This window comes from Cryptotermes secundus, unplaced genomic scaffold (assembly GCF_002891405.2).
Source record: "Cryptotermes secundus unplaced genomic scaffold, Csec_1.0 scaffold508, whole genome shotgun sequence".
In the NCBI taxonomy this organism is placed as follows: domain Eukaryota; kingdom Metazoa; phylum Arthropoda; class Insecta; order Blattodea; family Kalotermitidae; genus Cryptotermes; species Cryptotermes secundus.
The window spans coordinates 856,276-882,864 of record NW_019733326.1 but is presented as its reverse complement, the minus strand read 5'-3'; the positions used below and the strand labels follow the sequence as shown (position 1 = coordinate 882,864).

Sequence of the window (26,589 nt, the reverse complement as noted above, 5' to 3'; positions counted from 1 at the left end):
TCGAAACCAGTACCGTGATAAACGATTTCATTGTTCAGAGCTAAGGAATGAACAACTGACATGACCTCACATAGGTTTGTTTTGGTTTCAAACCCAAGGTCAAACTGTCAGCACTCCCAAAGGGGGCACGAGTACTGCGTTAGATATATATAACATTCAGCCAACTCGGAATGCTGCTTGCATCATATATATCTAACATTCAGCCGTTAAAGGTTAGTTAGTTAGTTATTGGAGAGAGTGGGTTTCCCTATGCACTTAGACCAGCATTGGTCCATTGTGCTTCCCTCTATGATATTCTACCAGTCTCTATACCCTACCAGTACTGGTGCTTACCATCAGTCCCGACAAAGCCAGCGAGTTCAGCCTCTACTGGCTTAGCGGTATCTATAATGCTTCCCCCATATATCAGAGGCGTTAGAGACTACTGTTGGGCGGGAAATGTCCTTGAATTTGGCTCAGTGACCTCCTTAGGAGATATGAGGTTCTTTTACGTGCCGTAAAGCTACGACATGGGACCCATGGCTTAAAGTGCCTCCCGGAGGAGTTGTTCCCTGAATTTTTCCGCCCTTAAAAATTCCACGACCTCCGCCAGGTTTGAACCCGCGTACTACGAGTCATGAGGTGGGAACGTTACCTCTAGACTACAGAGGCCGCTCAGCCGTTAAAAGGTTAATACCATAAGGAAAAACAGAAGACAGCAGTTTCCTCGCCAAAAATTGTAGTACCTGATGATGACCACATTGGTAGAAACATGTAGTGATATACTTTTAAATTTTTAAAGTTAATAAATATTATAGACCATAGTGTTGCACATGAGACTGTAACCATTCGACACTTTATATGAAGACTGATGTGCTTCAGTGCGAGACATAACTCTTTAATATTTATCAGAATGGAAAAAATATTTCACACAGAAGTTGTAGATAAATGTGACTCATAGGCTGTGCCAAAGAGACTTCCCCATAAGTCTTATGGTTTTTGAAAAAAGGATTTAACAGGTAATGTGGCAGAATTGTTATACTTTATGAATATTTCCTAAGTTTGAACTTGTTACAATACAGGCATGAAAGAGCATAAAAATAATGCAACATTGACAGCATCTTTAGTATTATCTGAACTGATAAGTTAAAGATATTCTCATGCTTATATGATGTCTTGTACTTATCAGTGTTTTTAAGTCATGAATAGGAATGGCTCTGTGAATGTGCAATAAACACTTCTGCCACAGGGTCACATAAATTCGGTATTCAGATATAGAATTATCTGACTTCTGGAATGTGGACTATCCTCTATCAAAGAAGAGAGAGGTGCAGGGTGAGGTATAACAGTACCTGTGTGGACCCCCAGCTGTAAATAGTTTGGGAAGCAATTGCACTTCATGTAGAAAGATGCAGAAGAGAATTCACAGCTGGCCAGGAATTGGTTATTACAACTAAAGTGCCAGAAAAATGCTTACATTTTACACAACATTATTCCATGTATATAATACTAAGAAATTCACGGTGCCGGTGTTATTCTCATTATAATATATTAAAAATAATAAACTAGATGAATCCTGAAAGTCTTAAGATTAAATAAAATTTAAACTTTGATAGCCATTGTCATAAACCATGTTAGATGGGTCCCTTGTCACCACGGCACAGGGTGTTCTCAGGTTATGGATGGAGGAAGTGGCCTCCAGATATGGAGGGGAGCTGCGAATATACTGAATAAGCAGTCACAGACAGCTGATGGGGGGTGGTCCTCCAGGTTGGGTGTGAGGCATGGGGCTAACAACTCATCGTAAAAAATAAGCATGTTGTGAAATGTCACAAGGACATCAGACCTGAACAGGTTCTTTGGTTAAGCAACCTAAGCTAAAGAAAATGGACTGAGATTTGGTACATGGATTATAAGAAATCTGTAGAGTGCACATTCACTCATGACAGCTGCAAAAGAAATATCAAAATATAAAAGTTAGATTTAGTGGGAGTACAGGTCAGATGGGACAGAGGTGGCACTGAACCAGAAGGCAAATGTACATATTCCCATAGAAATTGGAGTGAGAATCGTGAATTAGGTACAGTTTTTTTTTGTGTGTAAGAAAATCATATCAGCAGTTACGAGGCCAGAGTTTGTTAATGATAGGATGTCATACATAACACTGAGAGGTGGCTGGTGTCATATCTTTGTTCTGAATGTTCATGCCCTAACAGAGAACAAAATTGGTGATGTGAAGGACAGGTTCTGTGAAGAACAAGAACATGTATTTGATACATTCCCTAAATACTATACAAAAATTTTGTTAGGAGACTTCAGTGCCAAAGTAGGTAGGGAAGACATTTTTGAATGAACAACTGGGAATAAGAATTTGTCTGAAATTAATAATGATAATGGAGTTAGAGTAGTAAACTTTGCCAAGACTCACAGCCAAATTGACAATATTTTGATAGACAGGATACACCATTAATTTATTCTTGAAGTCCGATCCTTCAGTGCAACTGATTGTGATACTGACTGCTATCTGGTGGTGGCAGAAGTTAAGGAGAGACTGGCAGTGAGTAAACAAATAATGCACAGATTTCATATTGAGAGGTTCAATCTCAAAAAATTAAATGAGGTAGAGTATAAAGAGAAGTATGATGTTGAAATCTCAGATAGGTTCGTAGCTTTGGGAAACTATTAGAGGGCATATAAAAAGTCAGCCATAGGTAGTCTAGGTTATAAAAAGATAAAACAGTTCCATCCAGTGAGACTGGTAGAGATTTTTCTTATTTCAATTCTTCATGCCCTTACATGCCCTTGTTAGTGTGATGGACCAAAATGAAACAAATCAAATTCATAATCTAGGTTATTATGAATCAAAGAAGCATAAGCCATTGCATGACAAAGGATGCTCAAAATTATTGGATCAAGGGAAACAAGCCAAATTACAGTGGTTATAGGATTCAAGTGAAATAAATGGAGATAATTTGAACAACATAAGCAATCAGGCATTTCAGGAATAAAAGAGGGAGTATTTGAAAGACGAAATTAATGACCTTGCAATGAACAGTAATAACAAGAACATTAGAGACCTGTATAGAGGAATAAATGACTTTAAGAGGGGTTGCCAACCTAGAAGCAGCTGAGAGAAGGATGAGAGTTGTGATCTGCTTGCAGATTTGCACAACATTTTGAACAGGTTGAGGAACTACTACTCTCAGTTATTGAATATGCATAGTGTCAGTGATGTTAGGCAGACAGAAATGCACACAGCTGAGCTGTTAGTACCTGATCCTAGCCCTCTTGAGGTTCAAATTGCTGTTGCAAAGTTGAAAAGATATAAATTGCCAGGTAGTGATCAAATTCCAGCAGGTCTTATTCAAGCAGGAGGTGAAATATTATGGTCTAAGATCCATAGGCTAATTACTTCTATTTGGCATGGGGAAAAATTGCCTATCAGTGGAAGGAGTCTATTATTGTACCAGATCACAAGAAGGGTGATAAAACTGACTGTAGTAATTATCGGGATATCACTGCTATCAACCTCATTCAAAATTTTGTCCAATATTCTTCTCTCAAGGTTAAGTCCATATATAGATGAAATTATTGGGGATTATCAGGGTGGGTTTCGACATAACAGATCAACTACAGATCAGATCTTTTGCATTCATCAGATACTGGAGAAAAAATGGGAGTACAATGAGACAGTATGTCAGCTATTCATAGACTTCAAGAAAGTTTATGATTCATTTAGGAGGGAAGTATTGTACAATATTCTGATAGAGTTTGGGATATCCATGAAACTAGTTAGGCTGATTAAAATGTGTTTAAACGAAACGTATAGTAAAATCTGTATAGGTAAATATTTGTCTGATAAATTTCTTATCCAGAGTGGTCTAAAACAAGGAGATGCTGTAACGCCACTCCTTTTCAACTTTGCTTTAGAATATGCCATTAGGAAGGTGCATGAAAATGGGGTGGAACTGAAATTAAATGGGACACATCAGCTGTTTGTCTATGCTGATGATGTGAATGTACTCGGTTATAATTAGGGACTGGATTTTTATGCCCTAATAATCCCTTAAATATGTATGCATTTATGCATGAAAAACTTCCAAAATATGCACATAAAAATGTATACCAAATATTGAAATTGAATTTACATTATTTTAAGACCAACAAATCAATATTGAAGTTCATTTTATGTAATCACTGAATGATTCACTTGCAATAAAAAGCTATGCTTAAATACAAATCATGCAACAAAGCCAACATATTTCATTATAAATTTAAAAAACCAATGGTACTCACATTATCTCTCAGAACTTTCAACATCTCTTCTGTTGCAGTTCACAATTACCAAATGTTTTAGGTTTTCCATAGTTAGTCGCCTCCTATTGTCTCGTAAGATGTCCTTATAGTGGGAAAACTTCTTTCTACCTCACAGGAACTTAGGGGCGCATGTACAAAAGCCGCTGTTTGCTCCACTGTTAGTGGCTTCTTACTTGGCAGTTCAGTACGTTTGCCAGCTAAAATTTATTCAATTTCAGAAATTTGTTCATATCCTGGATTTTTTTAAAGAATTCTGTGTACTTTTTCCTTTACTACTTCACCAATTCTTCCAGGAACCGAATTAAATTTGGAAACACTGGTTTTGAACACACTTAACGACCGATGCAAAGTGGTATTGCTATTGCTTGCCTCCAGTGAGGAAATGGCAGATGGAAGATGAGAGAAGTGAGCAGATATATAAGAAAGATTAGTTTCTAGTTCTGCATTTTTTAGTACATCTTGGGCAGTTTGAATTGATGCTGCACTTTTGGGATCAAATATATTCATGACATTCCTAACTGTTTCCAAATGTTTGGTATAATAACTTGCTGCACACAGCCACGTGCCCCAGCGGGTTAAAACTGGTTCTGGCGGAAGTGGAACGCTTGGTGCTACTGCTTTATAAAGGCTTCTTTTCTGTATGGCGCTTTAACAGATACCTTCTTCACAGAAGACACAAATTTGTCAACAATTTGCACTAATTGTTTCTGCAACACGGTGCAACCCATGGCCAAGGCAAGTCAAATGTGTCATATTTGGAAATATAACTTTAAGATCAGTACCGGCTTTCATCATATAACTTGTGGCATCGGTCACAAAGAGCAATACGCGCTCATACTGAATGCCGTTCGGCCATAGTAAATTCATGGAATTGATAAAAATTTTGGAAACTGCGGAGCTATTTGTGGTTTCAAATTGCTCTACCACAAGAAGATATGGGGTAGATTGTTCATTCTTATTAAGGGATCCAACTATACAATTTTCAGTAAACCATCCCTCACAGTCTTGTGTTTCATCGAGTCATGCCCACACAAAATTATCTTGAATCATATCTCTCATGCTTTCAATTGTAAGATCGTAACACTGCTTCACGTAATTTTTGCACACAGTAGATTCATCTGGCACTTTGTACTGTGTATACTTCTCTGTGAAGTTTCTCAGAGTAGGATTGGTTAGTTTCCACAGCAGAATATCTGCTGCTAAAAACGCTTTGCATAAATCAAAGGAAAACTGAAAAACTATTATTAGAAAATTCACTGAGCAATTATTGAATAGGTGCACTTTTCGTGGATTTAATTTTAATATTCTCTTTGTGTATATTAGTGTTCAAATGCTGAAGCACTTGAAAGCGTTTTTCACAACCGTTTTCTCACACGCTCAGCAATAAAGAATTCTGTTATCCATAGTTATCATCTCTCCTTCAAACTCCCGCTGATACAGCTGTAATTTAGTTTTCTGACTTACTTTCACTTTCAGCATGACTACAGGAAGCTAAACAAACTTATCTACAGACTAGTCACACTAATGTGAATGGCCCCAGCTTCAAATGAAGAAACGTAACAAGCCTGATGGAGACTTCGGAAATAAATAAGTGAAGTCCCTTATCGGTTGAATAGTATTACGTTGATAGCGGCTACATGTGGACACTTCTGACTAATCTCTTCGCGGCCACTTTGATGGTACACGGATGAGGAAAGTTACGAGTAGAGGGATTGGGGAAGTCCTGTCCTGGGTATTGCATCAGAAACATGTATCATGACGAAATGTTGAGTCAAATATGCAACATATTCTAATAGAGAAAGGAAAAATTGTATACACATACCATGATTGAAAATTTGAACATAAAATTAAAAAATATATATGATAAACATTTTAAAAAGGAAATATGCAGTATAAATAGAGATCTTTGAAAATATGCTTATTCATAAAACAGGCAAAATATGCATTTATATGTACCATCAAATCATGTCCAAAATTTAAGAAATTAAGTAATTCATACATATATCCAAATGAGCATACTTTCTGGTTGCAAGAGAGAAATATGTATTTGCATTAAAATCCAGTCCCTAGTTATAATATAGATACCATAAAGAAAAACAGACTTTAATTGAGGCTAATGAGGAGGTTGGTCTAGAATTAAACACAGAGTAAACTAAGTATAGGTTGCTGTCCCATCACCAAAATGCAGAGCAAAATCATGACATAAAGATAGGAAACAGATGTTTTGAAAATGTGGCACAGTTCCGATATTTTGGAGTGGCTATAACAAATCAAAACCTGATTCATGAGTAGATTAAGAGAGACTGAACTCGGGTAATGCTTGCTACCATTCAATCCAGAAGCTTCTGTCTTCTCGTCTGCTGTCTAAAGACATAAAAATTAGAATATACAAGACTCTAATTTTGCCTGCGGTTCTGTATGGGTGTGGAACCTGGTCTGGGACATTAAGGGAGGAACACAGACTGAGGGTGTTTGAGAACTGGGTGCTGAAGAGAATATTTGGACCAAAGAGAGATGAAGTGACAGGAAGTTGGAGAAATCTGCATAATGAGGAGCTTCATAACTTGTACTCTTCTCCAAATGTAATTAGAATGATCAAGCCAAGGAGGATGAGAAGGGCAGTGCATGTAGCATGAATGGGGGAGAAGAGGAATGCATATAGGATATTGGTGGGAAAGCCAGAAGGGAAGAGATCACTAGGAAGACTAAGACGGTGGGTGGATGATATTAAAATTGATCAGAGAGAGGAAGGGAGAGGGAGAGAGAATGGGGTAGTATGGACTGGATTTATCTGGCCCAGGTTAGGGACCAGTGGAGTGTTCTTGTGAACATGATAATGAACCTTCGGGTTCCATAAACTGAAATGCTGGGAAGTTCTGCTCTACCTTCTACCTCATTTAATTTTGAGATTGAACCTCTCCATATGATCTCTGTTCAATGTTTTTTATTCACTGCCAGTCTCTCCCTAAATTTTTCCACCGCCAGATAGTGGTCAGTATCACAATTTTGTGCCCTGAACTGTTGCACATTGAGTATACTTGAATTCCATCTCCTGTCTATCAAAATATGGTCAGTTTGGTTGTGAGTGTTTCCATCTGGAGATGTCCAAGTGAATTTAATTTCTCACCACCCGTTAAACAATTTCAGAACACAATTTTTTTGTGATCATATCATTTCTGGATAATGTCACTGAAACTGTTACAGGTTGTAGGACTAAGGATTCCTTCTTGGTAAGAAACATGCATTGTTCTCCTATGAAAATGTGACAACAGTTCAGATATTTGGGAACAACAATAACAAATCAAAACCTGATTCAGGAGGAAATTAAGAGGCGACTGAACTTGGGTAGTGCTTGCTGCCATTTGGTCCAGAACCTTTTGTCTTCTCGTCTGCTGTCCAAAAACATAAAAATTAGAATATACAAAACTATAATTTTGCCTGTGGTTCTGTATGGGTGTGAAACTTGGTCTCTGACATTAAGGGAGAAACATAGACTGAGGGTGTTTGAGAACAGGATGTTCAGGGTAATATTTGGACCAAAGAGATATGAAGGGACAGGAGGTTGGAGAAAACTGCATAATGAGGAACTTCATAACTTGTACTCTTCTCCAAGTATAATTACAATGATCAAGTCAAGGAGGATGAGATGGGCAGGTCATGTAGCACAAATGGGGAGACAAGGAATGCATATAGGATATTGGTGGGAAAGCCAGAAGGAAAGAGACCACAAAGAAGACCAAGGCATAGGTGGGTGAACAATATTAGAATGGATCTTAGAGAGATAGGATGGGATGGTATGGCTTGGATAGATCTGGCTCAAGATAGGAACCAGTGGAGGGCTCTTGTGAACATGGCAATGAACCTTCGGGCTCCATAAAATGCTGGGAAATTCTTGAGTAGCTTCAGAATTGGGGGCTCCTCCAGAAGGGCTCAGCTCCATGAGTAAGTTAGTAAGTAATATATATAAATATAAATAATTGTATTGTCAGTAGTGATTGCGGATGTCTTTAAATTATTTTCACATTCTTCTTTACACTTGTTACTTAGATGCATCTGTGCAGCATATCTGCTGGTTCAGCAGGCCCAACCTTGCTGTGGCCGTGGCAGATTTAAATCCAGACAACAAAAGTTAATGTAGTATACTGAGTTTTGCTGTTTTCTCCATGGGAATCATGAAACCGTCCTGTTGGCATTGTTAATATTGCGCTTGCCACTCATGTACTTCATTAAGAATATTCAGTGTAGATGTGGGAAATAGATAACATTGTCTTTTCTGTAACTGGCAATTAATTTTCTTCAGAAGTGAATGACAGAAATAACAGTGTTTGTGATGCTACAGATACAAACAGTATGTTATGCTGGATCCTTTGGGAGTGGTGACAAAGACTCGCCGAGCTTTAGAAGATGAAGAGGTGCAGCGAATGGAAGCAGCACCTATCTCTATCTCACAAAGAGAAATGTTGGACCATCCAGCAGGGGAGAACTACTTCTATTCTCCTGGTCTGGGTGAAGTGCCACAAATTGATGTTCCCTTGGACCTACCTGATCTTCCAGGTATTTACATTTAGGTTATGATTACTTGGTTTGTTTGGATATCCCATACTGCAGGATACCATATTAAAGAAACTTATTTAGGCATTTACAGTGTATTTATGGAATAAGGTGAAATTCTGCATTGGCGATGAAATTCATTCACGTATTAATATAACACTTTGGTATCTGTTAAAAGGGTTCATCAAATAACAGAAAATGTCATTCGTTAAATTTTTCCTTCCAGTTCTTAATTGTTTATCAAATTTTGAGGTTTTCAGTATGGTGTTTTCTGGGACATAATGATGTCATGTAGAGTGGTATTTTAACTTCCAGCATTATACCTCAGAAAGTATTCTTATCAATTATTTGGTCCATATTCCCAATGTTGTAGCATATCAGTGGATTCATAAGGCAGAATGACTCCTCATTTATTCATGTGACACTCTCTCGTTTGGAAGGAATTAGCATGAAACCCATTGAATGCACTTTTCATAATTGCTATCTTCGTAAATCTGACTGTCTGCAAATTATTCACAGTATAGTTAATAACACTTTTATTTCAGCTGAAATATGATTTTCATTTTCTACTAGGAGTAGCAGATGATCTCAGATACAGCATAGATTTGGGGCCTGTGATTGCTCCATCTGTATCAACTACACCAGCCATTCCAGAGTTACCAAATTTAGTGCCTGAGAGCCCAATTTCTCCTCCTGAAAATGCAGCTCCATCCCCACCTGTTCCTGTTCCCCCAGCATTCCTCCCACCACCACCACCACCACCACCACCACCTCCCCCTCCACCTCCACCACCGCCTGTTATAGCTCATACTCCAACTGCACCACCTGTTCAGGCGAGTCAAGAGGCAATTATTTCTTCTGCACCTTCAAAAGTTTCAGTTGTTGTAAGTACATGCATGCATACATACACGCACACATACACACACATGCATGCGCACACACGCCTGTTAACTATATTATTCCATTAATTCCAACTGGCATATTTACAAGTCAGGGTGTATTTTATTAGACAAATTTTTCTGTATTTTTTTACATGGTCGTAATTTTTATTGCCTATGACCAGTTGAATATCATTATGTATTTTTCTTGTTATAGTTTTAGAGTACGTATGAATATTTTTGTGTAGTCACACGTAGGGTGTACGTGGTCTGATAAAGATCATGAACTCTTCATGGTAAAAGTATTACATTCCTCGTTGCTGAATATCACTGTGATCACCTTCAGAGTACTACCTTGGGAAACTATGCACCGATGCCAGTGCCTAGTCCACTCTTCAAAACAATTTTGGAACTGCTTTTGTGGAGTGGCCTTCAGAGCTGCCATCATATTACTCCTAATGTCATCAGTGTCATCAAAATGCCTTCATTTCAATGTTTCTTTTACCTTCGGGATCAGAAAATGTCGTTGGGTGCTAGGTCTGGTGAATCTGGAGGGTGTTCCAGCACAATTATTTGTTTAGTAGCTAAAAACTCCCTCACAGACAGTGGTCTAATTCAAGCTTCGACACTCTTGCGACGGCACACCAAGACACACTCAGACAGTAATAGACACGACTCAGAAAGAGACTGCCATAGATTAACAACAACACAGCTGTGAAATGCTAATATGCCAGTGTCATCAAACCATACTGAAGTTTCTGCCCACTGCTGCCATGGCAAGCACATAGTAGTGAGTTCGTGAACTTTACTATCAGACCTCGTAAGTGATGCAGTGAATAGGATATCTGGAATGGTGGGGAACCTGCATGGAAGGTTCTGTCTGGGGAGGGGAGCAAGGCATTAGGAAAAATAAAGAAGGAAGAAATCAAGCTGAAGTAGTGTATGATAGGTTGAGTTATTTCCCAGAGACCCCTAGAAATGATCAGATGAAATGTAGTACAATGAGATGTGATTCTGTCAGGCAGTGAAGTAGAACCTGTAAGTCCCGTGAAGGTGTTGTTTGTCTGTTTCTTCAGAGTATGAATGCTAAAGTTGAGCTGATAACCTTCCCTTTTGAAGTTTTGCTATTTGTTGACTAGCTTCATGAATCATTCTTGGTGTATTTTACTTATTTATTTAGTTTTTTTAATGGCACACTCAATGTCTCAGCCTTTATAGTGTCAGATGGTGGTAGAATGAATAATGAATTGGACAAGATAGAGAAGGAAGCTCCTATGGCCTTATTTGTTGTACTATCCAGATATTTGGCTGGAGGGATAGTAGAATGATATCATCACATGATAGTGACTAGACATGGTTTGGATTGACTGTTGAATTTATTGAATGCTTATTATGTGTAAACTATAAATAGTTTCACTTTCAATGTTCAGCACACCCTACAGGTAACTGTGGCACACATTAAGTCCTATCAGGTCTTCACTAGTTACTGCAACTAACTGCTAACCAGCAACCAACTGCAGACTGACTTTTCTTGATTCTGGGCCCTGTGGGACTCATGACTGTATTTTTCTGTCTCATGAGTCTGACTTGCACAGTCCTGGTCAGTTGGGTAAATTTCTGCTGGCTCTTGCAGCATAGTCATTCTTGGTTCTGAGTGGCGAGGGACCCATGATCATGTTTTACTGTCTGATGGCTCTGGGAGTTGTGCAACACCTCACTTGCACTGTCCTGCTTCCAACAGTTCCACTAGCACCGATTGCATATCCATTGCTGCAGAAAGTGTTTATCGATCCGTTGCACAGCAATGGACGTCTTCTCTGGCTCCACTAATCAAGCTTTCAGGCTTCATGCCACAATACAAGAGACCTCAGTCAGGATAGCTGATTTGTGGGCCAGGATTTGAATCCCAGAGTTCCAAAATGTGAAGGAGTGATGTTCAGTCTGATGAAGTGAGAGTGCTTTGCTAACAGTTCAATATTCTCAAAGTGAATGGGGTAGCCCTGATTGACAGCCTGTTCCCATAAACATTCTGGGTGGAAAAAGCAGGAGGAGGAGTGGCATTTGTTTGTATTGTGGCATATTTGATCAACACGTTGCCAGGCAACAGCTCTGTAAACCCAATACGTGTCTGCAACAGTAAAGCAAGCTGTGTTTGTGTCCGGCAGTTGGTGTAGGATTGGTGACGTCACACATAAACAGTACTTGGCTGTCATGTGACATGTTTCCTGCGTGTCTGTCAGCTTGCGGATGTGATGTGACATCACACAGCAACAGTGGGTAGGGGTCACGTGATATGTGTTTACTGTTGGCTGATGTCGATCCCTCAGCTATATAAGTGAGCAGAATTCTTGAGCTGGCAAGTAGAGAAAAATAGAAGCGGCGGAAGCACACCAACGGAGTGAAGTGGAACCAGGAGCACCGAAGAATACAGGAGGTCAGCCTGTCAGGATTTAAAGTGTGATTGGAAGATTTTATGTATAATATTTACAGTGATTTGAAGTGATAGTTTCTATGTTGAGATCCGTTGCTAGGAAACGACTAGTGGAAACAGAATCCTAGTGTGTGTACAACGGTGAACTGGAACATGTGTAAATCAGAGATAGTGCTGCATTGCCCATATTTAAGTGTAATTAAGAGAGAGTGTGTAACTGAAGTGCTAATAAATCTAATCACCCGAACTGGAACCCATCATTTTTGTAGCACGTACCCATCTCCACACGACAGTATGATTGTATGTTGAGTGACCTGTTTTTCCAGTATGTATGGCTGAGCATATACATGGTGTGTTCAAAAAGTATCGAACCTTCTTTTTTCCCCGTGTAAACCAATGAAGCGCAGGAGGTTCCCTTCAGTGGAGATGTGGAGGGGACATTTGTGCGCAGTCGTGAATTTTTTCCTGCCCACAGAAAGCGTTAGCCGCTGGCTTCCGGCCTATGAGTGAGGACATGTAATGAGCGTCGTCAGATTCCAGTAAGGTGTAAAATGACAGAACAACATGAGCAGCGATATTGCATCAAATTTTGCCAAAAGCTTGGCAATACTCATTTGCAAGATTCAACAGGCTTTCGGGGACGATGCCATGAGCAACTCACGGATAAAGGTATGGTACAACCGCTTCAAAGATGGCCGCACATCAATGGACAGCGAACCATGTTCAGGCAGACCCTCAACAAGCCGAAATGAGAATGTCATTGAGCAAGTGGGGACTTCAGACATGGAAGACCATTGTATCAGAGTCCTAGAACTTGCGAACGAGGTAGGGGTAAGCATTGGATCGGTACATTCAATTTTGACCGAGGATTTGGGCATGAGGAGAGTGTCCGCAAAATTCGTACCGAAGCTTCTAACAATGGAGCAGAAGCAACGCCGTCTGGAAATTGCACAGGACATGCTGGACAATGCAAACATTAACCACAACTTTCTGAACACCGTGATCACAGGCGATGAGTCGTGGGTTTATGGGTATGACCCAGAAACCAAGATGCAGTCATCACAGTGGAAACATCCAACATCCCTGAGGCCAAAAAAAGCACGACAGGTCCACAACAATGTCAAGGTCATGTTGGCCGTATTCTTCGACTCCCGTGGGGTTGTGCATCATGAGTATGCACCACAAGGCCAAACCATCACAAAGGAATACTACCAGGAGGTCCTTCGTCGCCTTCGTGATGCTGCACGGCACAAACGACCAGATCTATGGGCAGCAAAAACTTGGCAGCTCCATCATGATAATGCACCCGCCCATTCTGTGAATCTGATTCAGACTTTCGTTGCCAAACACAACATCCCTGTGGTTTGTCAGGCTCCCTACTCCTCCGACATGTCTCCGTGTGACTTTTGGCTATTTCCCAAGCTGAAAATGCTGCTGAAAGGAACCTGATTTGAGCCAAGAGAAGACATCATGCGGAATGCGATGGCCCGGCTGATCGCCATTCCAAAAGACGCGTTCCAGAAGTGTTCCCAACAATGGCGGAAGCGCTGGGAGAAGTGTGTGCATTACCAAGGAGACTACTTTGAAGGGGATTAGGGTTTTGTACCTCCAAATCAATAAATGTATTTCTGCCGACCAAAGGTTCAATACTTTTTGAACACGCCACGTATGCTGGTTCCTGTAGAGTCCCGGAGTCCTCAGACAGAGGGCTTTTCTTGCCAGGCTGAAGAACACTACCTGTGTGGGATGGTGCAAGGTGTACGGACTTGATGTTGTGTTTGGCTATAATTCTCCTAATATGGCTCAGTGGGCTCCAGATATAAGGCGCAAAAGCAGTGGAACTGTGTCCCTGTTTCTTGTCCTGGTTGATGATCTCCTGTGTTGGAATGCTCATGGATCTTTCTAAAAGATTATTCATTCCCCTTGAATATCTGTCTTTGCTTTGTCAATTGAGTCTGAAATTTAGTTCCATCTGAGATTCTGAGCTGGGTGATATTACAAAGCAACATCCAAGCACTGAGCATTATGTTCAGCTTCCTGTAGACTTCATGGCCACTAGATCTATTTTGTTGTCTTTAGATATCAGTCACTAAGAGTGGAAAATGTTCTTTATCTTCTCTTTCCGTTGTAAACTGGATGTATGGATGAAAATTATTGATGTGGGGAATGAAGAAATTTTCAGAGCTCCAGAAACGTCATACACAGTAGTCAGCCCGGAAGATATTATCAGCCCTACTTTGCTGCCAGTGTGCATTCAGAGTCACATTTCGTTATGACCATAGATTTGGCAGAACTGCATCGTTGTTGTCAGACATCCAGAAAGATCAGATTTTGCCACCACAAGTATAACATTGTGCATTGTATGGGAGTCAGTACTTTTATATACAAGGGTGAGTCAAATGAAAACCTTAAATTTGTAATAAAAAATCGAAATTTTGTGCCATTATCCTGTAAGTTGGCAAGCGTGCTACAAACAGCGTGCAGAATGGCCTGTAGGTTGCAGCATAGTGCAGATGCACGAACACCGTCACAGCACCAATATAAGATGGCTGCCCCACTTGAGACTTGCTCCAGGGAAGAAGAGCATTCTGTTATTCGGTTTTTGTGTAGTGAAGGTGTGAAACCTATTGAAATTTATCGAAGAATGAAGTTTCAGTATGGTGATGCATGTTTGTCACAGCAGCAAGTGTACGAATGGAGTAGGAAGTTTGCAAATAGTGTAACTTCAATGGAAGATGCTCCTCATCCGGGTCAGGCACATCGAGTTGTGACTCCAGAGAACACTGCAAGCAGTTGAAGCCATAGTGAGGGAAAACCGCCGAGTGACATTGAATGAAATTGCAGCAAGTTTAAACATTAGTCATGGTTCAGCACACCACATCGTGCACAACGTGCTCCAGTTTCACAAAGTGTCTGCAAGATGGGTGCTACAGCAGCTGACTCCTGAATTGAAAGACCGATGTATTGATGCTTGTGAAGAACTTCTGCGGCGCTTTGAACGAGAAAGTGATGACTTCCTTGCTAGAATCGTTACTGGGGACAAAACCTGGGTTCACTTCCACCAACCAGAAACGAAGAGAACGGGCAAGGAATTGTCCCATTCCTCATCTCCAAAACCAAAGAAGTTTCGAACACAACCATCAGCAGGGAAGGTTATGCTGACTCTTTTGGGACGAAAAAGGTGTCATCTTGGAGCACTACACGCCTAGAGGGACCACTGTCACCAGTGCATCATACTCAGATCTCCTAAAAAATTATCTTAGGCCTGCAATCAAATCAAAGCAACGTGGATTGCTGTCCACAGGTATCCTTTTGCAACTTGACAATGGAAGGCCCCATACTGCCCGTACAACAGTTGCGACAATCAGTGACCTGCATTTTGAGTGTCTTCCTCATCTGGCATACTCACCAGACCTTGCCCCAAGTGATTTCCATATGTTTGGACTACACAAAGAAGCAATGGGAGGAAAGACGTTCCGTTCTGATGAAGGGGTACGCCATGCGGTGCATGAGTGGTTGCGTGGACTACCAAAAGAATTTTTTTCTAAAGGAATTCATGCACTTCGTAAGCGCTGGAGGACTTGCATTGAGCGTGGGGGTGATTATGTTGAAAAGTGATACAGCTTTGTACCACTTGTGCACAATAAATAATACTCAAAAAATATTTAAGCTTTTCATTTGACTCGCCTACATATAAATACCACTGTAAACTGGTTTGTACAGCAGTTTTTACCTCACATTTTTCAGTAATGTATCAACCTTTTGTCTATGGAAGTAATGTGACGCTATTAGTGCAATGATGCCCCTTTGTAGTGTCACGCTGGGGAGCAGGAAATTTGAACAATATAAATAACAAAAAACGTTCTGAGGTAAATAATAACATTGGCTTTCATCCATGATATGTATACAGTGGCCGTCTTGTAGTGCACTCAATTTCACCTGTCACTTCACAACATGTATCGGCAACATAGTGCCATCATCAGGTGTCCCAATTACGTCAGTCTATTGCATTGCTTGCCCTCATATGTTTTCACAACACCATTTAAAAAGTATTGGCTTTATTTATTTCAGACCATGAAAAGTAAATGCTATATGTGTGATATTTGAACTGTATTGTACATGGTTACACTTCCACTATTGTTCAGTCATAATAATGATGATGAAATTTTGGTCATTCCATTATTTAGTGAGTAATTGACCCACCTGAGGATAGAAAACTGCAGTGAATTGTATACTTTGTTTCAGAAGTCTGGTGGAGTACACACAGAAGGCAATGGTGATGCTCGTGCAAACCTCATGGAAGCCATTCGACAGGCAGGGGGTTCTGGAAAAGCCAAACTAAGGTCTGCTAAGGATTTAAAAATTGAAGCAAAAAAGAAGAAACAGGTAGGTTTTAAAAACATGTTCTAATTATGTTATGTATAACATTTCTTAAACTGTTAAGTGAGTGAAATGGTAATGTTTGGACTGCATAGTAATGCAAAAGAATGGGCCAAGGAATGGATTTACTGATACTTTAGGATAAGCTACAGCTGGTGATCAAAATTAGGTATATGGATCCTTATGCAACCCAGAATTTATTTTTGCCAGACAGTAATTTCCACATATAAAATATGAAAATTCTAGTATTTTATTCTCTTGGCCTAATGCACCTTACTGTCACCCTAATCCTAAATGTGGATGAAGTTTTTTACATTATGCCCTTGATGGGTGAGATTTCACTCACTGAGCTGTGTGATTGAATCTGCTAGGTATGCTGGTCTTCATGGCCTTGAGATATTTGCCAAACACTTATCAGTAGTCGAATGCATGAATATGGTCTAAACAATTTTTCCAAGTTCAGGAGTATCCTGAGTATATTTGTCCTTGAGTGTGGTGATGGCAGCTCACGTTAGCCCCATACACTCGCATACCAGAACGCGCAGTCAGCAATGTTACGTCAGCACTTGCCATTCATGTGTCATGTATAGTGCTTGGAACTCTTAACAACAACTTTGACATGGCGTGCGAGTTTTTTGTAGTTCAATTTAATGGCTTCATGTCACTCACAAGTTAGTTTGATGTTACGTACATTATTAACATTACAGAAACCACATATTCCTGCCTGTTTTAATATGTATTTTGTAATCAACAAGTGTGTAACACCGGTCAAAGTTTCACACTTCTCTGGCCATTATCTCCGTAACCGTTCAACTATGGACATAGGTGTTTTGGGTTATATCGGCATACTTTAACATAAGGAACACCCTCCCAAAGTTTGGCACATTCCTCCTGGGACACCCTGTATATGCATATTAAGCTGACACTAACATATAATGCTGAAATAAAAGCGAAATGGAAGCTTCTTAAGAAACATTGAGGGATAATGCAGAGGGCTAGGATTCAAAATTTGTTGGAAGAGAATGGGGAATGTTACAGTGATTGGACGGTGTAAAAAGAAAGGATAGAATGAGGATATTAGAATTTAATTTAAAGAAAAGAAACCTATTCAATGACCCAGAATAAGGTGGTTCAGCCAAGAACTGGAAGACATGAAGAAAAGAGGTATGACATGGCAAGATATTGAAAAGGAAAACTTGTGGAAAGAAAGAAGAGATGGGATACTTTCTCCATCAACCCATATAAAGTAATAATAATAATGGTAGAGAGTAACCAGCACTGCTACCACTGTCTGCTCTGTTGCTCCAGCCACTGTCACCCCCACTACTACTGCTACTGTCAACACTACTCTCTGTACTACTGCCTCTACTTCTATTGCTTCTGCTATTAAACTCCACCACTGCGACTACTTAAGAGTTAAGGTGGATTCATGTATTTAATTCAGTACTACATGGGCCTATAACATCTTTTTCTTGCAGGAAGAAAAGGCAGTTGGAGGTGGAGGTGACCTAATGGCTGACCTTCACGCCAAACTTTCAATGCGACGAAAGGTATGGATAGTGTCAGTATGTATGGAATTCCTTCTGAATGAAGTGTGGAGTTAAAGCCATGTCAAATATACAGTGGAGCTCAAAAGCCTTTGTCCATTTGTTTTTTTGACTGTAGTCTTTGTTAGAAATTTCTGTTTGGTATTGAGTGTGAACCAGTCATACAAGATAATGTCCTGAGTTTATCACAACATTCTTGCCGCTCAAATATGACCTTACAGAGAAATAATCATAAAAATATGAAAAAAAAAATGATCTGCTCTGAAGTCTTCGGGTTGTATTTCAGTAACAGAATATTTGTTTCAACCAACCCATAAAAATAACAAACAGTACTAGTACTTGGTTGAGAACCCCTTACTTGCAATGAGTTGACCCGGTTCACAGAAACTATGGAGGAATCTTCAGCCATTCATTGTGCTAGATATTGAAGAGTTCTTGCTTGTTGAAAGGCTTGCGATTTTCAGCACATTGCTGTCTCTTCCAGGAGTGTTGGACCGGGTAGAGGTTAGAGAATTGCAGAGGCGATTTCAGAACATTCAGTTTCATTCTGGAGTTGCTTTGAACTGAGTTTTTGGCCGGTATATTGTTGGAAAATCCACAAGGCATTTTGTTTCTGGAATGAGAGAGCATAACCTTCTCAGGGATATCTTTCTACTCTTGATGCCATTGATGAGGTGCAAAGGTCCTGATACAATCTCAACTAAAGGTGCCCCATACCATAATGTCTCCTCCCTGATGTTTAACTGTGGGTAGCTGGTGTTTAGAGTGAGATCTTTTGTTGACTGGATGCCATCAGCACTGAGTATGTTGGACTTTGACTCATCAGTAATTATAGCACCATGACTAATCTCCACACTTTACAGATTACTAGAGCACACTCAAAGTATTTTCAGTCTGCTTTCACTAGTCACTGCTTGGTAACAGCTCTCAACAGTGGAGAGTCTTTAGCTTCTGTGCTCACTCTGTTGCCCACTGGCTAAGAATCAACTGCTCCAGTTGTCCTGCTTATGACATTTCATCTCAGACTGCACAGAAAACACTGTTCCTCTGTTGTGGTTCAGTTGTTGCAGTTCAGAAAGAATAGAGGTATAGCTGTCCCTGTAACAGGCCATGGAGGCCCATAGGGGTGTTAGAGGTTGAGGGTCCCACATCTTCTAGACAGTCGGCTCACAGATGGTAGTAAGGTTGTCAACCTTGCATGCCTACCACCCTTTACCCCCAGAAATCTCCCTAGCAGTCATTTCTGTTAGGGACTGAGTTGACCCCAGGGTCATAGAACAGCTGGAAGGATTAGATAAATTGAAAAAAAAAATCCAGTGACCTCAACTGTTGCTTATTAAGAATCTGTTTCCTAAGAGCAAGCATTGTTTTGTTGTTTTTTTCCATGGTTGTTACCTGACAGTAGGTCTCTGCATGTCACATTGCTCACTCCTTAAGGCTCTTTGTCCCGAATAGCCTAGAGGCGTACTGCCATTTCTTCTTTTCCAACTGAGTACTGCTCCAGGATACAGTTCTGATGGATGTCTATATTTGTAGGGTATATCAGGTGCAAAGAAACCACAGACATCAGTGAGTGGAGCTATGGAAAGAGTTTCGGCCATGATACCACCACCAGCACTCACAGAGCCTGGTTCATCACACACCGAGGACGATGAAGAGTGGGACTAAGTGTTGATACAATAACACTGTGGAAGTAAATTAAACAGCTTATGTCTTCCAACTTACTCACTAGCCCCTTGAAGTGGCCCTGCATGTTTGTCAAAGCAAAATGTATTTATTTCTAATCTTAATTCTAGTCTTACACGACACATTATGCATTCATTAGCAAATATTTCTTGGCCACGGTTTTCATTATTCATGCAGTAGATTTTATTACAGTAATTATTCATCGAAGATTGAACACAATTATGCAGTTAATGTGGGTCTGTATAGGTTATTAATGATGACCATTGCCTGCAGGGTTATTAAGTAATATAAATTATAAAATGTAAATACATTTACTGTTAGATTGTGCCGTTTTTTTGAATGGAATACAATTGTATAAAGTGTGTGACATAGTATTATTGCAGAATCACAGACTAAACACCACACTATGTGTATAATATACACTTCTCATTAATTGCCCTCTGCTTTTATTTGATTCTGAGGTCTGCCAGTTCTACACACTTGAGAAAATTACTTGGAGAGTTTCATACTAAACTCACATGGTTGATGTACAGGGAGATTGAAAAGTTGCACACATCACACCAAGCAATTATATTTTGCTGGTTTAATGCACAAACTACAAGACATACAGCACTTACTATTAATGTTTATAACCTTACATCTTAGAAATGCAAAATCAAATCATGTCTTTACATTATATGCTCGAAATGGCTTCCCTGTTCAGCAATGCATGCGCGAGCTCTTTTTACCATGTTTCAGGCCACTTTGTGGAGCACCTGTAAACTGATGCCGTTGACCAGGCGGCATTAGACACCTGAGACCCAGTATGCACACGCTTCACTGCTTGTCCTGTGAGCGAGTCCCAGATATGGATGGACCAATCAGCTGCACCACCACCACCACCACCACCACCACCACCAGTTGCCAAGAGCCCATGATGGTGTGGGGACCATGCAATAGCTGCAGAATAAAATGTATTAACAAACAAGGTGTATACCAAAACTGCAACCAATTATGGGCCATATCTCTCAAATCTGGAATTCCACAATTCAGAACCACCTCTGGTCTCGCAGAAGCTTAGTTTGCCAGACAGCCACTTCTGCTAACAAACCAATGCTAGATGTCCACAATTCACAGCTGTTTGTTTACATAATCAGTCAAGACACAGTGCATACATTGTGGATGTCAGGGTTTTGCTTTGGATTTCATTTGCTGCTTACCCCTAACTTGCCCTATATCATCTCTTTATATTCCCTTTTACCAATATCGTAAAATTGTGTGACAACACTAATANTATCTTTGACAAAGTGAAGTTTTGTGTGTTGGTGATTTCTTTTTCTACTATAAATGCCTCTGATGATGGCTCCATGGTGAGCCGAAACATGTAAGGCAGGTGGTGACGAGGTGGAAAACTTAAAAAAGTGTCACATTTGACGGAAGGAACTTGATTGTTACACAGAAATTTGTTCATTTTGTAGAAACCATACAGGTCTATCAATGATGCCATGTTCTCGCTGACTGCTCAGAACATTACAGTAACAGCAGGGAACAGTGTTTTTTTTTTAGTTCAAGTTCAAGTACCCCCAACCAAATACAAACCAATGAAAAATTTCCACCATGTGGCTAGTGGAGCTCAAAATATTCCTGTGATTGTGATGGATGCTGTTTACAGAGTGTTTAATCCTAATCATGGCAATGAAACAGAAATGCTCAGGCCTAAATACAAAGCTTGAAGTAATAAGTCTCTGTAAAACCAGTAGCTCATCAAAGATTGGGCCAGGATGGACTTCACCACTGTTCACCAATCCAGAGACAAAAGATGAAATATCATGAGTGAAGCAGTATGATGGAAGACTAGTGACAGAAAAAAATGAGCAACACTGAGAATAACAATTTGGAATTGTGCATTTTGAGTGGTTTCACAAAGAAAGACCATATGTCACACTGAATGATGGACCATGATCAAGGCCAAAGCCAACCATTTTTCAGGGTGTTTACAGATAGATTACTGTCAGTGTTGCAAAGTGCAGCTTTACAGTTTCAAATAAAGAAAAGGTGCTTTGGTGTATGCAAAGTATAAGGGAGTACTTGTTACATTTAGAACCAGCCTAAGATACAGTCCACTGAGTTAAAATAGTTGGCGAGTACATTACACAGTCTTCAGAAAATCTGGTTCAGATAATGTCAAAGGTATGGAAAATGCTGAGTGAATCGTCAACATTTTCATATTTTCAAAGGAAACTGTTGCATGCAAGCTGGGAAATACATGCACAGCATAACATTTCAGGCACATTTTTTCCCTTCTGTTGAACTGTAACTTATGGACGAACTGTACTGCTCATAAAAATGTCATTTTATTTCTCCCCATAATTTTTGTTTGAAACACTTTTCACTGCAATAAATATTTATTGCATATTTATTATACATTATATTATATAATTATACATATATTATACATTATATATTATTATACATAATGCATATATTTCTGAGCCTTCGTCAATAGCAGGCATTGCACAGTAATACAAAATTAAATATAGCCACAAATATATGTATCTGTCTGCTCAGCCATAAGTAACAGAGGCTGATTGAATTTATTCACAAATATTCTCTCCTGCTTTCATTTCTCATCTCTCCACAGATTAGATTATATAAGAGACAGTATTCTGTACGTCATGTACACTTTGTAATCAGAGGTAGGATAGTTAGGGGCAATTAAAACGCCATGGGTAGGCACAGGCTCTCTTCTGGAGCCATGTCTGGGGAACAGAATCTCTCTCAAGACTGGTGAAGTGCGCCAATATGTGTAAACCTCTTTAATATGTGACAAGTCATTTCCTACTAACCTCTCTTTCATGAAATTTCGATCTTCTTTCTAAAACGAGGCTGATCGTTCTCACATCGCATTCCATGATAAGCCCATCATAACTCCCTGATGTTACAATATCTCCATTCCACGCCAGTGCACCCACTCGTCCTGACTGGCCTTCCATCATTTTAATGGGTTTCTTTGCTGCAGTGTCCCAGATTTGCATGCCACCATCATCTGTCCCCACAGCTAGCAATTTCCCTATAAATGAAACACCAAATTAAAAATAACATCCAGTAGCAAGAATCCCAGCCTGCCTTACAGTATATCAAAAATGATAATGTAAGCAAGCTGTTCAGCAACAGTAAACAGTGGCTTTGTACAGCTGCTGCAGAAAACAGTCTTTCATATTAAATGAGTCAAGTCCCTCTGCCACATGACAAAGAAGAGTGCCAATATACTGGGAAGTGAGAAACTGCACTTGAAGTCTACACCTCATGCCCTCTCTGTGTACATTGCTTATTATGCATGGCACCTTAGTACAGTACATCCTTGCTAATCTGGTTACAATTAATGCAGATCAAACTATGAAAAATGAAAAATTCTGCTCACATTTGAGTAACATACTTTAAAAAACATATTGGATTTAGGAGCAAGAGGGGTCCGCGCCATAGCCCAAGTGGTTAGTCGCTGGCTTCCCACTGCAGAGGCCCGGGTCTGGTTAAGTGGGATTTGTGGTGGACAAAGTGCCGCTGGGGCAGCATTCTCAGAGTACTTCAGTTACCCCTGCCGATCTTCATTCCACCAATTGCTCCACAATCACCCTCACCTATCATCTGGGGCTGGTACAATAGGCCAGAAAAGGCTGCAGTACAAGGGACTTAGTCCCACCCCATTACCAATAAAAAGAAAATAGGAGCAAGAGGACTTTCAGTCTACATTAAAGGCAGCTGAAGAGACCGAACCACACAAGAAAATATCTAAGATGGCTTCAGTTGAATGAAGGACACCCTGGATTTCAGCTTCTGACAGAGGAATAAATTGCTGCAGTGATATTTTTTTTATTTATTTTCTTCAGCATTACCTATATTATTACATTTTCCATTTATGTGTTTTCTAATTTTTTCTTTGTCTTTTAGAACTATCTTTTGCTTCATTACTCTGGATTATCAGTTAATCAGGGTGACCTTCCCCCACTTAATCTGGAATTACTTATACACACACATAAAAACAAAGATGAACAGCAATTTGCTGAACCACGATTCATCCATGGGTCCAGTTGGAGAGGAAGTGGAAGTAGACGGGAGACTGCAGCATGAATAGCAATAAGCATAAAGCCTCATTAGTGCAAAAATAACCTCTTACTTCTGTCTCTTTAATATTGCGGAAGGGGGCAGGGGTTTCCATTGGAAGCAATTACAAAAAGTGAAAAGTATCAGATAAATACATGTATAAAGCATAACGTGGCTTTATTCAAGACCGGCTGCAACAGCCTGTACCACATTAACAGCATAGGCAATAATCATTTTCAAATTTAAGAGAGACACAGTTTACTGTCCTACATAAAAATAATGGGATGGAATTATGACTCACCTGCTCATTCCATGCAACTGAGATTACAGGGTAGCCATGTTCAGATAAATTACACAACACTGTGACTTGCTCACTGCGGGCAGACCAAATATATGCACAGCTTCCTAAGCCCACGCCCAATAAATTTTGTGATGACCAGTCCATACGATTGATGTAGAAATCATCCGCTAACATAGGGGCATACAGGACCTGCATGAAAAAGAAGTATACTGTCAATATCAAGTGAAACTAAGATCATCTCAGCCATGTCTGTTTTCGTTACTCATTACAGGAAAACTGGACAGGGAACTAAGACTGTGCAGGCAAAGCCTTCATTTGTGAATTCTGGGAACTTAAAGCAATATGAACTATATGTAACAACAGAGATAGGCAATATTACAATTACCTTGAAGGGGAGTGAAAACATTTTTTATGTTATTTTCCTCGCAGATCTCAGCTATTTCAGTCTTTTGGAACTAACAGCTGATAGAGAATAGGAAGCAGATGTCTCACTCCTATCTGCCAGTGTTTATTGCAAGAACAACAGACATTGTATCTATTTAAAACACACAGCAATAAATATATCCAATATACCTTCTTTTAAAAAAATCTCCTTATAGCTGTGAATTTTTCCTTTTCAAACCTGTTCATTCCCCTCTATGTCAATGTTATCATATCTCCCCCAAATCAATCACTACTCATAATCAATTCTGCATTCTTTACGATTAGTGCAGGAAGGAACATGTTTGCAGGACATGATGGCATACTTGCACAACAGCAGACTGGCATTCTGCTCCTTCTGTAATGGTACTGTCAAGCTTAAGTGACTGGATGCAAGTTTTTGGATTGGTAATTCAGTTCCCTGAAAACTTGTAGACCTACACTCCAAGTAATTACAATGATCTAGCTAACTCACGCACTAGACTTCTCACTACAGCACATTCTAAGTCTTCTGTCTTCACTAGCTCTCAACTGCTCATGTCATTACTGGCTGACAACTGCCTCACAACCTTCTAATTCAACTGCAACTCACTGTCACGGTCTGTCTACCAGAAGCTGTTTGTAACATTGAGAATAAACCATGAAACTAGTCCCAAGAAACTGACATCACTGTATTATAGCAGTCTAATTGTAATTTGTAAATCGTGTGATAAAGATTTCATGCATTTTTTTTTTTTCCTTCTTTGTGCATGCGTTCCCACCTCTCTCCCGCATATCCTGCACCTCATTTCCCAGCAAATAGCCTTCGTTGCAGTGTAGAACAGTGGATGGTGACATATCCATATCAAGACTACAGAGGACTAAGCTGTGGTATACAAAATAGACTCCGTGGCTTGTAGCCCGCAAGCAAACTATACCGACCTAGCGACCGCCGCTTGTCGGTGAAGTTAGTGCCAACTTTAGCAGACAGAAGGCATTGCATGGTCAGCACAGTGGATCCCAACAAGCTGTAGTATATAGTGATATATAAGATTGTTAATTAATTGCACAAGCACTTTTTCATGACAGGAAACATTTAAAATAACAATGTTATTTTGGTGAAATACCATATTTTGACAAAGAGAATTGTCTACACATTACTAAGGCATGTTAGATTGCAAGTGGATGTTTGTGGGCAAGAATGCAGTGTACATCCAAGTTGCATAACTGCACAGATATGTTGCCTGACAGCAATCAAACAGCTGCAGTGCAATGAGTGATTCTGCCTCCCAATCTATTTTGCTGTGTTGTTTCGATCACTCCAATCTGATGAAACTCAGTCAGCCGTTATTTTAGAAGTTGTATAAAGGAATGTTGAGTTTGACCCTTTGACTTTTTCATGTTTGAAGGCGCAAGGCCATACATAACTTTGGCAGTGGTCCATGACTTCATTTGTGTTCTGTAAACTGTTTAGCAATATATGTATTACAAATTTAATATCATTTTGCAACCAACTTTTTTCATTTCAATTCCTTTTAGTTGCATGCATATTATTCCAGAATGTTCATTGGGAATATCTCATCAGTTGTAATTCTATATGAAATTATGCTTTAAATAATTGGTTGTGCTGTTTACTAACAGATTTTTTAATTATTGTTTATACTGTACAGTGTGAGAGACGTTCTCATAAAAGCGACAGCTCTTTCATGGGACTGTAAATTTGAGAATGCTGGAAATCGCTGATATAGTGATTAACATTCCAATTTCTTATTTTGACATTTCTTGCATGATGGAACTAAATGTCCTGCTCATGGTCTGCTGCTGTCCCCTTGAATTCCTCCATGATATTTGAATTGAATTGAATTTATTTACATTCTATAAATCCTAAGCAGGTTAGTACCTTTGGATACAGAACATGTCAAAAGGTTACATACATAAGTACAGGCAATTTAGGTTAAAAATTAATATAACTTAATTTTACATCATTCTCTATTTACATTGAAGTATTCATCTAAAGAGTAGAAGGAATGAGCATGTAGA

The 26,589-nt window shown here is 39.7% G+C and overlaps 1 protein-coding gene and 1 long non-coding RNA gene across 7 annotated transcripts in view; one reads left to right on the top strand and one right to left on the bottom strand.

The window, feature by feature from the left end:
• Nucleotides 1-21,035, top strand: part of LOC111867998 (WASH complex subunit 1) — a 36,235-nt gene extending 15,200 nt beyond the window's left edge. For 5 of the 6 annotated variants that reach the window (XM_023858307.2, XM_023858310.1, XM_023858308.2 and 2 more), the window contains exons 5-10: nt 8,636-8,850; nt 9,421-9,731; nt 16,402-16,542; nt 18,015-18,086; nt 19,620-19,776; nt 20,508-21,035. In XM_023858307.2, the coding sequence (XP_023714075.1) occupies nt 8,636-8,850; nt 9,421-9,731; nt 16,402-16,542; nt 18,015-18,086; nt 19,620-19,751 (871 nt within the window). In that variant the 3' untranslated portion in view covers nt 19,752-19,776; nt 20,508-21,035. Of the gene's footprint in view, nt 1-8,635; nt 8,851-9,420; nt 9,732-16,401; nt 16,543-18,014; nt 18,087-19,619; nt 20,134-20,507 lie in introns of those variants that run through there. The other variant, XM_033752889.1, reaches the window with a different exon arrangement.
• On the bottom strand, nt 20,640-26,461 carry LOC111867999. Its single transcript, XR_002843439.2, has 3 exons — nt 24,151-26,461; nt 22,595-22,818; nt 20,640-20,708 (listed from the first exon to the last, which is right to left on the bottom strand). It is a non-coding gene; the product is annotated as an uncharacterized LOC111867999 (long non-coding RNA).
• Between the last annotated feature and the right edge of the window lie 128 nt (nt 26,462-26,589).